Genomic DNA, 15,137 nt, shown 5'->3' on the forward strand with positions numbered 1-15,137 from the left:
TTTTGAATTATACAGGCAAAATATAGTTATTTGTATTTTTCTTACCATTACTGGAATTATTTTCAAGTTTTTGCAAACAAGAAAATTGTAAATTTGAAGCTCTAGGCGCTTATTTATTGGACAATGTCCAACCCCTGCCCCACACCCCCAAATGAGTGAAGCTGAAATAAAAAACAAAAACCAGGGGTCTGAATCTTGGGTCCAGGGAAGAGGTCTCAGGGAACCCAGGTATCCCCTGAAATTATCTGCAAAAGAAGTAAAATGTGTATTTTTCTGGGAAGTTTTGTGTTTATTTCTCAAAGGTGTCTGCAACCCATTTAGGACCACTTCCCAGAGGTACATTAGGTACAAGAACAAGATAAAGAAATAAAAAATTCTGCCTAGAATGAGGAAAAGCTGATATATGAGCTGAACCTTGAAAGAAGAGTGGTTTGCCAGACAGAGGAGACAAGAGAAGAACATGAGCAAAGGCATGGTACTGCATGGCATGTTTGGGAAACAGTAACTAGTGGCATGACAATATTTTCTCCTGTTTTCTTCCCCCTTACCTCTCAATTCAATTTGCTAATCTTTTTTTCTTTTCTAGAACACTTTTAAGCATTGGTGTTTCCCAACCTTCTGTCCAGCCTTTTCTTATTCTCTATGTTTTCCCTGGGCGATCTCATTTACCCTCAAAGGCTTTTCCTACAACCCACACATCCGCTCTATTCTTATAGGTGTCACACATCAATTATAACAACATTTATTAAGCAATTTTTAATGCATAAACACCATGCTAAGATTTATATGTATTATCTCATACAAAGAAAATCAGTGAGAAAGGAACCAAAGGCATCAGTGGATTTAAGAGATCTCTAGTAACCTTTCACACCTATTGGAGTTGATGTCAAAAAAGATTTAAGAGGAAGAATTAACTGATTTTCCAAAGTGGCTATCCTAACACTGTCCCTCCCAGCACTATCACTCTCATCCCCCTAACACCTACCACAGTCTCCTGCTTTGAGAAAACAGGCATGAACTACTACAGCTTCTGCTTCCTGTTTTCCAAATTTGGAAGGACAGATTCCTTATGCCTTTCTAAGGCTCATCCGATCTCATCATTCCACGTATCCCATGACTTTATCAAGCAAGTGGTTCTCCCTTTCTTCAGTCTTTTTCCACATAGGACCCTCCCGACACCTGAACATGATTAATCACCCTGAAGCATCCTTCCCTCAACCCTACCTCTTCCTTATTGTCCTTAAACAAGTGTGAAGAAAAACATAATGCTATTAAAAATTATACTGTTACCATAATTAAATATAATAATCCATTGATGTTTTGGAGACAATTCAGGAAACTTGAAAATGAAGATACATGATATTAAACATTTATGATGAGTTCTGTTATGTCTTGACAAACATACTATGGCTATGTATTTTAAAATGTCCTTACTTTTCAGAGATACATAATGAAGTATTTAGGAGTGAAATATCATTATGTCTATAATTTAGTTTAAAAACACTTCAGAAAATAAAAGGAAAAAAAATTTTCAAAACTAAAAAGAAAACAATTGGTCTCAAAATATTAACACAAAAAAATAAGCTACTTTCACGAAGGATCTGCCATGGATGCAAAAAAAGGGAGTTATAAAAAAAAAAAGGGGGGGGGGAATTATAAAAGAATCCAAGAATAAGATTGATATATACTAAAGTACAGAAATGGTATTTACCTGTTTGGATCAACAATTTCTCAGGTTTTTCATCAGTGTAAATTTTAAGTCATAAGATACTCATAGATAGTCAAGGATAAAAGAGTGGTAAGCCAAGAGAAAAAGATTGATGAGGTGCTGCACTGTTTCCCATTAGGAAAAACTTATCTTTTTATGTACAGTACATATATAAGTGGAATAACAAAAACACACCCCACCAGATTCTGTATAAAAGTAGATGTTTTCACTGGGAGATTCAGATGAGTTATTTGGGCTTCCCATGACTGACAGTGAAGAATTCTGGGTCCTAACCTAGACCAAGTTGGCTACTCTGCCACTACACTGTAGTGTTATGATGTTTGATTCCAGGATCTACTCTACTCACAAATGATTAGCCCAAAGTTCCACGGTCTAATATGGTAACCACCAGTAACATGTGGCTAGTGAAGACATGAAATGTGGTGAGCCCAAACTGAGATTTGCTGTGGTGTGATATACACACCAGATTTAAAAAGAAAAGAAAAAAAAAAGAATGGTAAATATTTCATTAATTTTAAAATTCTGATTACATGCTGAGATGATTTTATTTGGGTTATTTTGAGTTAAATAAAATACACTATTAAAATTAATTTCACCTTTAAAAAATTTTTATTTCAAATGACTACTAAAAATTTAAAATTACATATGTAACTCATTATATTTCTGAGAACCAGCACTAGTCTGAGCCACTCATGGCAATCCCATTTCCCCTGACAATATGACCAAGGCTAAGGAGATATAAAGGGAAAACAATTCTGTCTTGTAAGAAACAGACTTAGAAAAGACACAGGAAGATATGGTCTCTTCTTCATCTGCACAATTTTATATCCGATTGTATTCCTGAGACTAACACAGCCATCCTGCTATGAGCCACAGACAAGAGAACTGTTGAAAAGTACAAGACTCGCGTTCTGGGCTTGAAGCTTATTCCACACCTTGAGTCTTTTCAGTTAAATGATATAATAATAGATGTCCTTAACATTTAATCCATCTTTAGTCAAGGTTTTTAATTTGCAGCAAAAATTTCTGTCTTTATGTGTTTCCTCATGCTGTTTCCCATCACCTAAAATCTTTTCTTACTACTTTCCATCCATCTAAATCCTTCGTGTATTTAAAGACCCTAAAAGTTTATGCATTACTTTCTGTGAAATCCACAAGGATCTTTTCCCTTCTCTGAACTATTTCACCTATCACTGGTATCATACAATGCATATGATTACAGCAAATATATTGTCTTGTTCTCACATTTTCCTATAGTTAAATAATTTTTGTCTCTTCAACAAAACTAGAAATCCCTTAAAGGACAAAGGAAATATTCTAGAAGACTGGACTCAAATCCTCACAATTTCACCATATTAGAACTGTATGCTCTTAAGCAAATGACTAAATGTTTCTGGGCTTGTATTCAGCCTGTGTTTCTCATCTGTAAGATGTACAGTGTAGCTAACACTCCAACTCATCTTATATTTCATGAAAGCACTGTCTTAATGATAAAGTACTCTGTAACATTATCTTTTATCCTTCATAAAACCTATGAGGGTACTAACTAAAATGGAGACCCAAATACAGGTGCCTGCTTCTTCTATAAAAGGATCTAGGTAATAAACTCTTTACATATACCTCTCTACAGTGGTCCTGAACCAAAGCCCCTTAATTTAGAATCAAGCACTGAACTCGACTCATGCTTGAACAGAATAGAAGTCAGGCTTGTAAGATAATAGGGTAAGTGAAGTAAGAAACTGACTACGAATATGCAAAGAATTTCCTCGACACTGTTACCCACATATAAATAAACATAATGGGCTCCCCCCAGTGCCATTCATTGAATGAAAAGTTAAGTATACCCCTGGAGTTTAAGAATTTCCAAACTTACTAGTTGATTCATAGGGACTATGAACATTTTCCAAGTGGCACTGGAGCTGGAAGGGAGTGGAAAACTGACGATAACAGTGCTGGCAGATAGTATGACCATCCACCTCACCGTTCTGCTGATCAAGTTCTACGTGATGTTTCATATGGTTCATAAATCTGTAGCACGGCACAAAGGAAAAGTACAGACAACATAAAAGATCAGAAGCCTTGGAGAAATGTACCAGCGGAATCACAGAACAGACATTACATGTTTCCCCCTCCACCCTCCCACCCAACTTCCTCTTTTTGGGACATCTTCTGAGCCCAGAAATTAAGATAGTTCTCGAAACTTTTCTGGGGAAGGAGATGCACTGGTCTCACTCTACCCAAAGTTATCTTTTATTTATTACCACAATGTCTCTTTCTATAGTACTAGTTATTGATTTAATGATAATCCTTAGCAAGAAAGGATAATAATTAGGGCCATTCTCCAAACAGAAAGACTTAAACATGTAAGAAGCTTTCAGACTTCACTTGTCCAAGGTGAGCTCCAAGGCTCTTCAACACTCACCGAATGTTGTTTTTTAGCCTTTTGGTACAATGTGGGCATCGGAAAGATGTGGCGACCTTAGGGAAGTTCGTGAGCTGGGCTACTTTGCCACCATCCCGTCCATAGTAGAAGTCATCTACTAGCATAATGAGCTTGGTCTGGACGGCATCACCCACATTCTCATTTGGCTCTGGTACTTTGGTAGGTGGTGACAGAGCAGGAATAGGTGTAGAAGAGGGAGTGGAAGCAACAGGAGTTGTTTTCTCAGGGGATGGGGGCTTTGCTGCTGATGGGACACTGGGTTCTGAATCCAGAGACTTTCCTTTCTTCTGGTATTCAACCATTTCTGGGCAACAGTACTATAAAGAAAGAAGACATCTGATCATCCTGGTTCTCCTGGGGGCTGAGATGTGCTAACTCCTCAACTTCACTAACATTCCTTGGTAACTGTTTGGTTCTAGGTATTCTCATCCAGCTTTTACCCTGCAGTTTTCTAAAATGCTTCCAGGTTTCACTCTGTGTGTGTGTGTGTGTGTGTGTGTGTGTGTGTGTGTGTGTGTGTGTGTGTGTGTGTGTGTGTGTGTGTGTGTGTGTGTGTGTGTGTGTGTGTGTGTGTGTGTGTGTGTGTGTGTGTGTATTTACAGCCATATGCCACTCCAAACACCACACTTTGTACTTCTTCCTGTCTTAGATCCTTTAACCACTCACTAGCATAACCTGGCTCTGAGCTCCCTGGTAGGAAGAAGTCCCAACTTTTGCATCTGGACTAATATCAAAAATGAAAAGACTAGAATTAGAAATTGGTTAATAGCTCCTGATTCATCTGATGACACAATAAATAGAAAATGGACCGAGGCCAACTTGGCCTGTCCTCCTGTGCAGTTCAAAATCTACAAACTACGGAATTAAGGTCACATATGTTCTGATATATTTGAGGGTCTTTAAATATATCCTATCACATTTCTGAGCTCATTCTAAAACAGGCCAAAAGAGAGTAACCCTTTAAAAAGCTTCCAAGTCATTTCAGAGCCCTTGCTTCACAAGCTCCCAACACTACACTACAGGAGGTATACAGTGAGTGGTAGCCATTTAAGCTGAATCTCCATCACAGGTGACATCACTTACACACATGTGACCTCTCAAAGCTTCAGTAACACGGAATTGAGCATTACACCGTGGACATATCTTCCGTCCACCATCCTGGAGGTCAAACACTGGGATGGAAGAGGTCACTGGAAGTGAGAACATCAATAAGATTAATAAGATGATACTGGAAAAAGACTACTGGCCTTTTGGAAAAAGGTTAAACACTTCCTGAGGGGTATATTAAGGTTGGTAAGCAAGCATGAGAAATTGCTATGAGGCATATTCCTTCTACCATTCTTCTAACTCTAGGCCAGGGAACAGCAAATCACAGCTAGTAGACCAAATCCAGCCAGCTGCCAGTTTCTGTTTGGCTCATGAACTAAGAACGGCTTTTACATTTTTTGTTGTTGTGGTGGTTATATAAGATTTTTCTTTCATTGTGGTAATAGATACTTAAAGTTTCCTCAGCCATTTTTAAGTGTTCAGTTAAGGACATTCACATTTTTGTGCAAGCAATCTCCAAAACTCTTTTCATCTTGCAAAACTTGAAACTCTACAGCATTAAATAATTCCCCATTGCCCCCTCCTCCTAGACCCTAGCAACCGCCATTCTCTCTTGTCTCTGTGAGTCTGACTACTCTAGGTACCTCATATAAGTGGACTCATACAGTATTTGTCCTCTTGTGTCTGGCTTATTTCATTTAGCATAATGTCCTCAAGGTTAATCAGTGTTGTAGCATGTGTCAGAATTTCTTTCCTTTTTAAGGCTGAACACTATACCACTGTATGTATATACCATATTTCGTTTATCCATTCATCAGCTGGTGGACATCTGGGATGCTTCCACCTTTAGGCTATTGTGAAAAATGTTGCTGTGAACATGGGGGTACAAATATCTGTTTGGGTCCCTATTTTCAATTCTTCTGGGTATATACTCCAAAGTGGAATGCTGGAACATATGGTAATTTCATGTCTCATTTTTGGAGGGACCATCACCCCATTTTACATCCCCACCAGCAACGTACGAGGGTTCCAATTTCTCTGCATCCTCACCAACACTTATTATTTTCGGTTTTTTGGATAAGAGCTATCCTAATGGGTGTGAAGCGGTATCTTATTGTAATTTTGATGTGCATTTCTGTAATGATTAGTGAGCGATGTTTAGCATCTTTCTGGGTGCTTAATGGCCATCTGTGTATCTTGAGAAATCTCTATTCAGCTCCTTGGCCCATTTTTTAATTGGATTGTTTGTTCTTTTGTTGTTGGTTGAGCTGTAGAAGTTCTTTATATATTCTGGATATTAAGCCCTTATCAGATATATGATTTAAAGATATTTTCTCCCATTTAGTGGGTCGCCTTTTCACTCTCCCTAACGTTAATCCTTTGATGCCCTAAAGTTTTAAATTTTGATGTAGTCCCATTTATCTATTTTTTCTTTTGTTGCTTATGCTTTTGGTATCATATGCAAGAAAGCATTGCCAAACCCACTGTCATAAAGCTTTTCCCCTATGCTTTCTTCTAAGAGTTTTATGGTTTTAGTTCTCTTGTTTAGGTCTTTAATTCATTGAGTTAGTTTTTGTAATATGATGTATGGTAAAGGGTTCAACTTCATTTTTTTTGCATGGGGATATCCAGTTTTCTCAACACCATTTGTTAAAGGTTTTCACATTTTTAAAGGGTTGAAATAAAAGCAAAAGAAATGATCTTCTGACACATGAAAATTAAATTCAAAATTCAGAATCCATAAATAGTTTTAGTGGAGTAGAGTCAAGCTCAATTATTTACATATTGTCTGTGGCTGCTTTTGTACCACAATGGCAGAGTTAAGTAGTTGTGACAGAGACTATATTGTACATAAAACTTAAAATATTTACTATCTGGTCCTTTACAGAAAAAGTTTGTCAAGCCCTGCTCCAGACCGTTGAAAATCCTTATGCTCATATCCTTCTACATCTGAAAACCTCTCTACCAAATCTCAACTTTAAAAGCTTGTTCAGGGACTTCCCTGGTGGCGCAGTGGTTAAGAATCTGCCTGCCAATGCAGGGGACACGGGTTCGATCCCTGGTCTGGGAATATCCCACGTGCCGTGGAGCAACTAAGCCCCCGTGCCACAACTACTGAAGCCCGTGCGCCTAGAGCCCGTGCTCCGCAACAAGAGAAACCACTGCAATGAGAAGCCTGTGCACCGCAATGAAGAGTAGTCCCCGCTCGCCACACCTAGCGAAAGCCCGTGCGCAGCAATGAAGACCCAATGCGGCCAAAAATAAATAAATTAAATAAATTAAAAAAAATAAAATAAAATAAAATCTTGTTAAGAAATCCACCTCCTCCATGAACTATCTTTTGATTATCCCACTGATCTCTGATCAACCAATCCATTTTACTAATCTCCAAAGAACAATTAACACAAAATTCCTTCTGGCTGATTCAGTTACACTTTTCACAAGTGGCAATCCTCTTTACTAAAGTTTCTGTGAGAACAGACTATAGCAACTATACCTTATTTTATTTCTCTATTTCATAGTATAGAGTTCTGATACAACAAATACTTTATTAATGTTTTTGAATGATTGGCTGCCCAGAGTCTTTCTGGTTATCGTACCTTTCATTGAAGACTCAGGCCCGCTGGTTCTCTGAGAGCCATGGGCAGAGCTGTTGTTGGATACCACCATTGGCCCAGGACTCTGGCCCAGGGAAGGGATGGTGTTAAGGGTATTCACCAGTTTGGCCACTTCATTGCTATTTTCACCTGTAACCCCAGGTCGCTTCACAGTGACAAAGCTGGCAATGCTCACTGCAGGTGGAGAAGGGAAGGAGGGAGCTTTGTTGGCCAAGTGATAATCATCTGTTCTCCACCCACCACCCATCCCAGCTCTGCCATCTCCTCTTCCCAAGCCTCACCTAGTTTGGGATTCTGGTTGGATTGGCCTGGAGGCTGAACAGCAAGGTGCCCCAATGAGGTCGGCTGTGTGGCGGTGGGAGTGGTAGAAGTGCTGGGAGTGGACTTGGTCTGCTGGGACTGGGACTGTGGAACGGTGCTTCGAATGGTGAGAGTGGCTGGGATGACGGTGGTGAAGGTGTTGGTGGTGGGCCGCACAGGCATCGTGGAGCCTGGCCTCACAGGGGTCATCTGAGAGAACACTTGTGGGACTCCAACTGTCGGCTTAACAAACTGGGTACCTGGGGCTTCAAAAGAGAGACAAAAATACCAAATCTTGGTCAACGAGCTCACCTATAATACATTCCCCCTGTCTTTACTGGAAATACTGGAATAGGAAAAGATTATCTCCCCAAACTGATTGGTGACTGTCAGGTTCCCAAGGGTAGCATAGATTCTAATGTCTAAGACAACAGGTATCACAAACAGATAAAACAAGTTAGCCTCAGTAATCAGCCCTGAAAACATTAAAGTTAAAGAAGAGTCCCATCAACTCCTCCCAAAACACCTTACCACACTGCCTTTTCTATTCCAAGAATACAATAATGAGTAGCTTGACCTTTGTTATTGGAAGAGAATAATAGGTATAGAGTGGGAAGCAGTATGGGTATATACAGGCCAAAGGGCAGAGCTGGTTCTGAAAAAAGTGATCTTTCTCAGAATACTAAAGGAGTCTTTCATTCTCTTATACAAATTCAAATAGAAGACAGACTATGCCATTCTACTAGGACGTCCCAAAGGTGAGTCTCCTGGCTCAACTATAGACAATTTCACTGACAAACATTTAAGAAATATCAGAACTAGATAGGATAAGCTCATGAGACTGAAGGCCAAAAACCCCTATGGGCTCTGAGAACAACAACAAAAACTTAGGAAGACAAGCTACAGAGATACCTTTACTACAACTAAATCAAGATACTCTTTTTTGGTCTGAATTGTAGTAAGCTTATAGACACTAAATATAGAACTGGGGGAAAATTACAAGATTTTTAAATATTATCTTTCAATTTGGTTTCTTAAAAAAAAAACAACTAGTCATTGGCAATATTTCTCCTCAAAGGATATGCCATTTGTTTAATTTATATTCCAAATCTATGCTATAAAAGTAAAGCAAAATAAGTTTATAATCCCACCATGTAAGTGAGCAGACTTACAAGGAATACAGAATTTGGGAGTTTGCATTAATAATAGTTCTTCAGGATAACAAACTTAATAGCTGAATAAAACAGCAGAAACAGAAAAATAACTATATAAACCCTGTTTTATTGCCTTGTGAAGGGTGGTAAAAAGTTAAAAAGAAAAATAAAACCACCACCCTGGCCAAAGGTTAGAGAGTTTTTTAAAAATGGGGCTTCAATCAATATGATTTTTGTAGTTTTAGATTTCCCTTAAATACACTTTTTAAATGACCTTGAGTATTTTGAGACAACAAAAGCAAGTCTTCTGGATGCTAGTTTATTCCAAATGGGTAGACATTTTTCCTTACCTGGGACTAGTGTAATTGGTCTAACTGTTTGGCCTTGCTGTACGTTCAGCACAATCCCAACCTGATTCATTGCATTTTGTACAGGCCGGACATTTCTTACAGGAAATCCCTGCATTAAAAAGCAAAATGATCTTTAACATGGAGATCAGCTAACACTAGCAGAGACTGCATTAAGACCTATATCCAAAAAAATGCCCACACCCTTACCTAATGATTCTCTCCTCTAGAACTAGAACTTTTAAATGACTGAGATGGAGAAATTTTGGACTTCTGGCAAACTTTTGAGTGGCAAATATTAAAACTGGAGAATGAGCTTTGGTACATATGAACAAAAATGAAAACCTACTTCTTGTCTTAAGAGAACCTCAGCTTAAAAAAACTCATCCACAAACTGGCCCCTCAATTACTAAAGGCATAGAATGCAAAAAAATGACACTAACAGTATTCACTGGAGTGATTCAACATACAAACAATTGTAAGAAACTGTTCCCAAAGTCCACTTCAAAGGCCATATACCTCTGGGAAATTTGTTAGACAAGGCAGAAAAAAGCATTTGCCTTTACATTCCACACCAGCATTAGGCTTTCAACTCCAATTCACATTTATATCAAATAAGTCATCTTCCTTCTCTTCCAAAGATCTCCCTGCACTTCACCAATCTTGCATGTATTATCTCCATAAGTCAACTAACTTACCCCATTTTAAGAAAAATAGCCCAAGTAAAGGGTGAGAACCCTTGAGGACCAAGTGTTAAGGCTTCCTAATGCAAGCTTCCCACTCTTTCCTGCCTAGACCTCAATCAAATTACTTAATAGCCCTCCAGGGGTATAAAGAGGCAATTACCCAGCTGTACGCTATGCTGGGCTTTCTACTAAAGTCAGCATCAAATTAAAAACTAGCAAATGAGAAAGCCAAATCAAAAGACAGGACTTAGAACCATTTCTAATGATGCTAAAGACTCTTAAGTCAGAGCCTTCAAAGGTTCCCATAGTCTTTCTCTCCTCTACCATGTCTGAATTCAGTAGAATTCAGAGTCCTACTTACCTGTGTAGTGATGAATATTGGTTGTGAGGCCACAGGGGAACTAGTCACATGATTGGCATTCTGCATGACCTGGACAGGCCTCAATACTGGTTGAGTGACCATTGTACCCAGACCTGGGGTTGGATTCTGGGTTAGGATGAGCGGCTGTCCACCTTGTTGGACCAAAGAATTGCCAGCTAAAGGGAAGAGGGAAAAAAAAAAACAATGTAAGAGAAAACAAACCCACCATTATAAGCAACACAATGGTCTTAGATAAGAAATGGTGTCCCCATATATCAAGATATCCAAGACTGTCAGTCACCTCAGGTTTAATGTCACCAAACTTACCAAATATTTAAGCTCCACCCAAAGCTACAACTAACAGGAAAATACACAGGAAGGGAAAGTTCACTAAAATCTTCCCCATATATCTTAACTAGGGATGTCTTAACACACACAGTAAGACTTCTATATGGCTATCACTTTGACTCTGATGATTTAAGTGATCACAAATAATCTCCCCATACCAAATCAGCAAAACAAAGTAACATGTAAGTTCCTTCCCCACATTTTAACTAGGTAAAAACCTATTTTATCAGAATGTAATTTGTTGTTAGCTAATCCACCTTATCTTTTAAAAAGAGGAATATTCATCTACAAACATTAATTCAGCAAGTACACAGAATCTAAAAAATGGGATCTCTTCCTAGCACGTCAAATCTCAGAAATGTAACAGATTCTCTAAACATCCATTGTCTTTTATAGGTATGGGAACACAGAGACTGACAGGCTACCTTCTTTATGTCATCAGAACTGATAAAGAAAAGACCTGGCCAAAACTAATCAACACCAAGTAAAACTGGTATGACTTAAGAAGATTCATTCATTAATAAATAGTAACAAATATCATAAATATTAAAAAACTGGCTAATTTTTTTGAAATATTTTAAATTCTTTTTCATGTGTGTTAAAAGTAATTCTGTAATGTTTTTAAGTCCTGTATTTGCTACAGTTGGCTAAAAAATCATTTATACTAAGTTTCCTGATTTACAAAGAATACTCCAAAACAGAAATTCTATTTCAGAGAGCCAAAATATTGGGTTTGCCAAAAAGCACGTTCTTTTTTTCTGTAAGATGGCTCTAGTAGCACTTAGTTGTCTTTAACTTCATTCAAAACAATTTTGTTAGATTGTATTGTGACAGCTGTCATATCAGCATGCATTTAAAAAAAACTTATCAAGACTGTTGACTTTTTGTGTAGTCATTTTAATACTGAAGATGGAAGAAAAAAATTTACATTTTTGGCAATATTATGCTTTATTATTTCAAGAAAGGTAAAAACGCTGATATGCAAAAAAAGATTTGTGCAGTGTATGGAGAAGGTGTCGTGACTGATCAAATGTGTCAAAAGTGGTTCGCGAAGTTTCGTGCTGGAGATTTCTCGCTGGACAATGCTCCACGGCTGGGTAGCCCAGCTGAAGTTGACGGCGATCAAATCCAGACATTAGCTGAGAACAATCAACGTTATACCACGCGGGAGATAGCCGACATACTCAAAATATCTGAATCAAGCGCTGAAATTCACTTACACCAGCTTGGTTATGTTAATCACTTTGATGTTTGGGTTCCACATAAGTTAGGCGAAAAAAACATTCTTGACCTTATTTCTGCATGCGATTCTCTACTTAAATGCAACAAAAATATTTTGTTTTTAAAACGGAAAAATTGTGATGGGTGATGAAAAGTCGATATTGTACAATAATGTGGAATGGAAGAGATCATGGGGCAAGCAAAATGAACCAGCACCAACCACAGCAAAGGCCGGTCTTCATCTCAAGAAGGTGATGTTGTGTATATGGTGGGACTGGAAGGGAGTCCTCTGTTATGAGCTCCTTCTGGAAATCCAAACGATTAATTCCAACAAGTACTGCTCCCAATTAGACCAACTGAAAGCAGCACTCGACAAAAAGTGTCCACAATTAGTCAACAGAAAATGCATAATCTTCCATCAGGATAATACAAGACCGCATGTTTCTTTGATGACCAGGCAAAAACTGTTACAGCTTGGCTGGGGAGTTGTGATTCATCCACTGTATTCACCAGACATTGCACCTTCGGATTTCCATTTATTTCAGTCTTTACAAAATTCTCTTAATGGAAAAAATTTCAATTCCCTGGAAGACTGTAAAAGGCATCTGGAACAGTTCTTTGCTCAAAAAGATAAAAAGTTTTGGGAAGATGGAATTATGAAGTTGCCTGAAAAATGGCAGAAGGTAGTGGAACAAAACGGTGAATACGTTGTTCAATAAAGTTCTTGGTGAAAATGAAAAGTGTGTCTTTTATTTTTATTTTAAAACCAAAGGAACTTTTTGGCCAACCCAATACCTAAATCAAAGATTCAAGCAAAATACTGCAACTTTTTACCTCAAATCACCAGAATGGGATGGACTCCTCTGAAGCTTTAAGTTCCACCTGACAAATGGTGTCACTACAGTTAGCTACAGAGCTAGACCACCAAAGTGGGTATACAGGTGGCTATTAATGGGCCAACCTTGGATTGTCCCATGTTCTCCCAGAAACTGAGAGTCCATCAGTGGACTAGACCCTCATAGTTACTGCGCCAGCAGACTAGTAATTATAGATGTTGACAGATAAAAAATTCCAAATGCTAGCTATGCTAATTATACTGCCAATTTATTGACTCTCTCTCTCTCTCTCTATATATATATATTTTTTAAATTTATTTATTTATTTATGGCTGTGTTGGGTCTTTGTTTCTGTGCGAGTGCTTTCTCTAGTTGTGGCAAGTGGGGGCCACTCTTCATCGCGGTGCACGGGCCTCTGACTATCGTGGCCTCTCTTGTTGCGGAGCACAGGCTCCAGATGCGCAGGCTCAGTAGTTGTGGCTCACGGGCGTAGTTGCTCCGCGGCATGTGGGATCTTCCCAGACCAGGGCTCGAACCCGTGTCCCCTGCATTGGCAGGCAGATTCTCAACCACTGCGTCACCAGGGGAGCCCTATATATATATTTTTAACTTAAATATTTTATTATGGAGATGTTCAAATACATATAAAAATAGAACACTATAATAAATCTCTATGTACCTATAGCAGCTTCAATAATTATCAACTTAAGGCCAATCTTGTTTCATCTATACTTCCCATTCTCTTACCAGCTCCCATATTATGTTGATACAAGCTTCAGATCATATCATTTCATCTATAAATATTTCAGTATATATCTCTAAAAGATAAGGACTTTAAAAAAGAGGAAATATCAACACCATTATCACTCCTAAAAGATATTATAATAATTCTGTAACTATAGTGGATAATACTGTATGATATAATTGAAGTTTGCTGAGAGAATAGAACTTAAATGTTCTCACTACCCCCTATCCCTACCCCCAAAAAAGGATAAATATGTGAGGTGATGGATGTGTTAATTAACTAGATAGTGGGAGTCCTTGCACAATGCATACATATACCAAATCACAATGTACACATTAAATATCTTACAATTTTATTTGTCAATTATACCTCAATAAAGTTAAATATATACAACAATTCTTGGGAGTTTCCTTGGCACTTCCTTGGCAGTGGTTAGGACTTTGCGCTTCCACTGCAGGGGGCACGGGTTCCAACCCTGGTGGGGGAACTAAGATCCCACATGCCGCACTGTGCGGCAATAAATGAATGAATGAATGAATAATTCTTTAATATCAAATACCCAGTTAGAATTCAAATTGAAAATTACATTTTTTTGTTTGAATTAGGTTACAAAAGGGTTCATGAAGTATAACTGATGACATACCTCTTCAATCTCTTTTAATCTATAGGTTCCCCATCCATCTCTTTTTTACTCCTTTGCAATTTCTGGTTGAAAAATATTGACTAAGCAAAAACATGTATTTTCTATTCACTATTTTAACTGCTAGGGTAAAAGAAAATAAATTATCTGTTATTTATCTAAGCCTAAGAATTCTTAAGATAATCACTGACTCAACATCTCAACTAAATATAGGAAGGGAAGGATGGAAAATTTTTTGCATTTATGTGAAATCAACCAGCATTAGCAAGTCTCAAAAGACAGGCCTTGTTCATGAAATCTACGCATACTCTACTACTATAAAGAATGTTAACACAAGCATTTTCTGCAAATATTCTCTCTGACATCAGGGTCATGTTTGAATTTTGGTGGATTGTTAGGACTTTTCCAAAAATAAAGTGCAAATAAAAAAGTAGGTTTCTAAGCCTAGACTAGGTTTACAATTCAATTGAAAGCAAAAACTAGCACACGGCAAGTCACACTGGATAAATTAAAGTCACACTGAGTAAATATTTATTTAATGTATTCTATAAATTCATTCTAATAATTCTAATGAATTATAATAATTCCAATTCTAACAAATGAGTTGTTTTTAATGATTTCTGCATTCTTATTAAGTCTTTCCTAAAAGAAATTCTGACAAT

At 37.9% G+C, this 15,137-nt stretch overlaps 1 protein-coding gene across 6 annotated transcripts in view; it reads right to left on the minus strand.

Annotated features, from left to right (window-relative positions):
* Positions 1-15,137, minus strand: part of POGZ (pogo transposable element derived with ZNF domain) — a 46,625-nt gene that overhangs the window by 10,431 nt on the left and 21,057 nt on the right. For 3 of the 6 annotated variants that reach the window (XM_036861128.1, XM_036861146.1, XM_036861173.1), the window contains 7 exons: positions 10,686-10,861; positions 9,642-9,750; positions 8,119-8,403; positions 7,820-8,038; positions 5,256-5,362; positions 4,152-4,489; positions 3,603-3,757 (listed from right to left, as the gene is read on the minus strand). In XM_036861128.1, coding sequence (XP_036717023.1) covers positions 3,603-3,757; positions 4,152-4,489; positions 5,256-5,362; positions 7,820-8,038; positions 8,119-8,403; positions 9,642-9,750; positions 10,686-10,861 — 1,389 coding nt within the window. Of the gene's footprint in view, positions 1-3,602; positions 3,758-4,151; positions 4,490-5,255; positions 5,363-7,819; positions 8,039-8,118; positions 8,404-9,641; positions 9,751-10,685; positions 10,862-15,137 lie in introns of those variants that run through there. The other 3 variants (XM_036861156.1, XM_036861137.1, XM_036861164.1) reach the window with 2 other exon arrangements.

This window comes from Balaenoptera musculus, chromosome 1 (assembly GCF_009873245.2).
Source record: "Balaenoptera musculus isolate JJ_BM4_2016_0621 chromosome 1, mBalMus1.pri.v3, whole genome shotgun sequence".
NCBI classification, from domain to species: domain Eukaryota; kingdom Metazoa; phylum Chordata; class Mammalia; order Artiodactyla; family Balaenopteridae; genus Balaenoptera; species Balaenoptera musculus.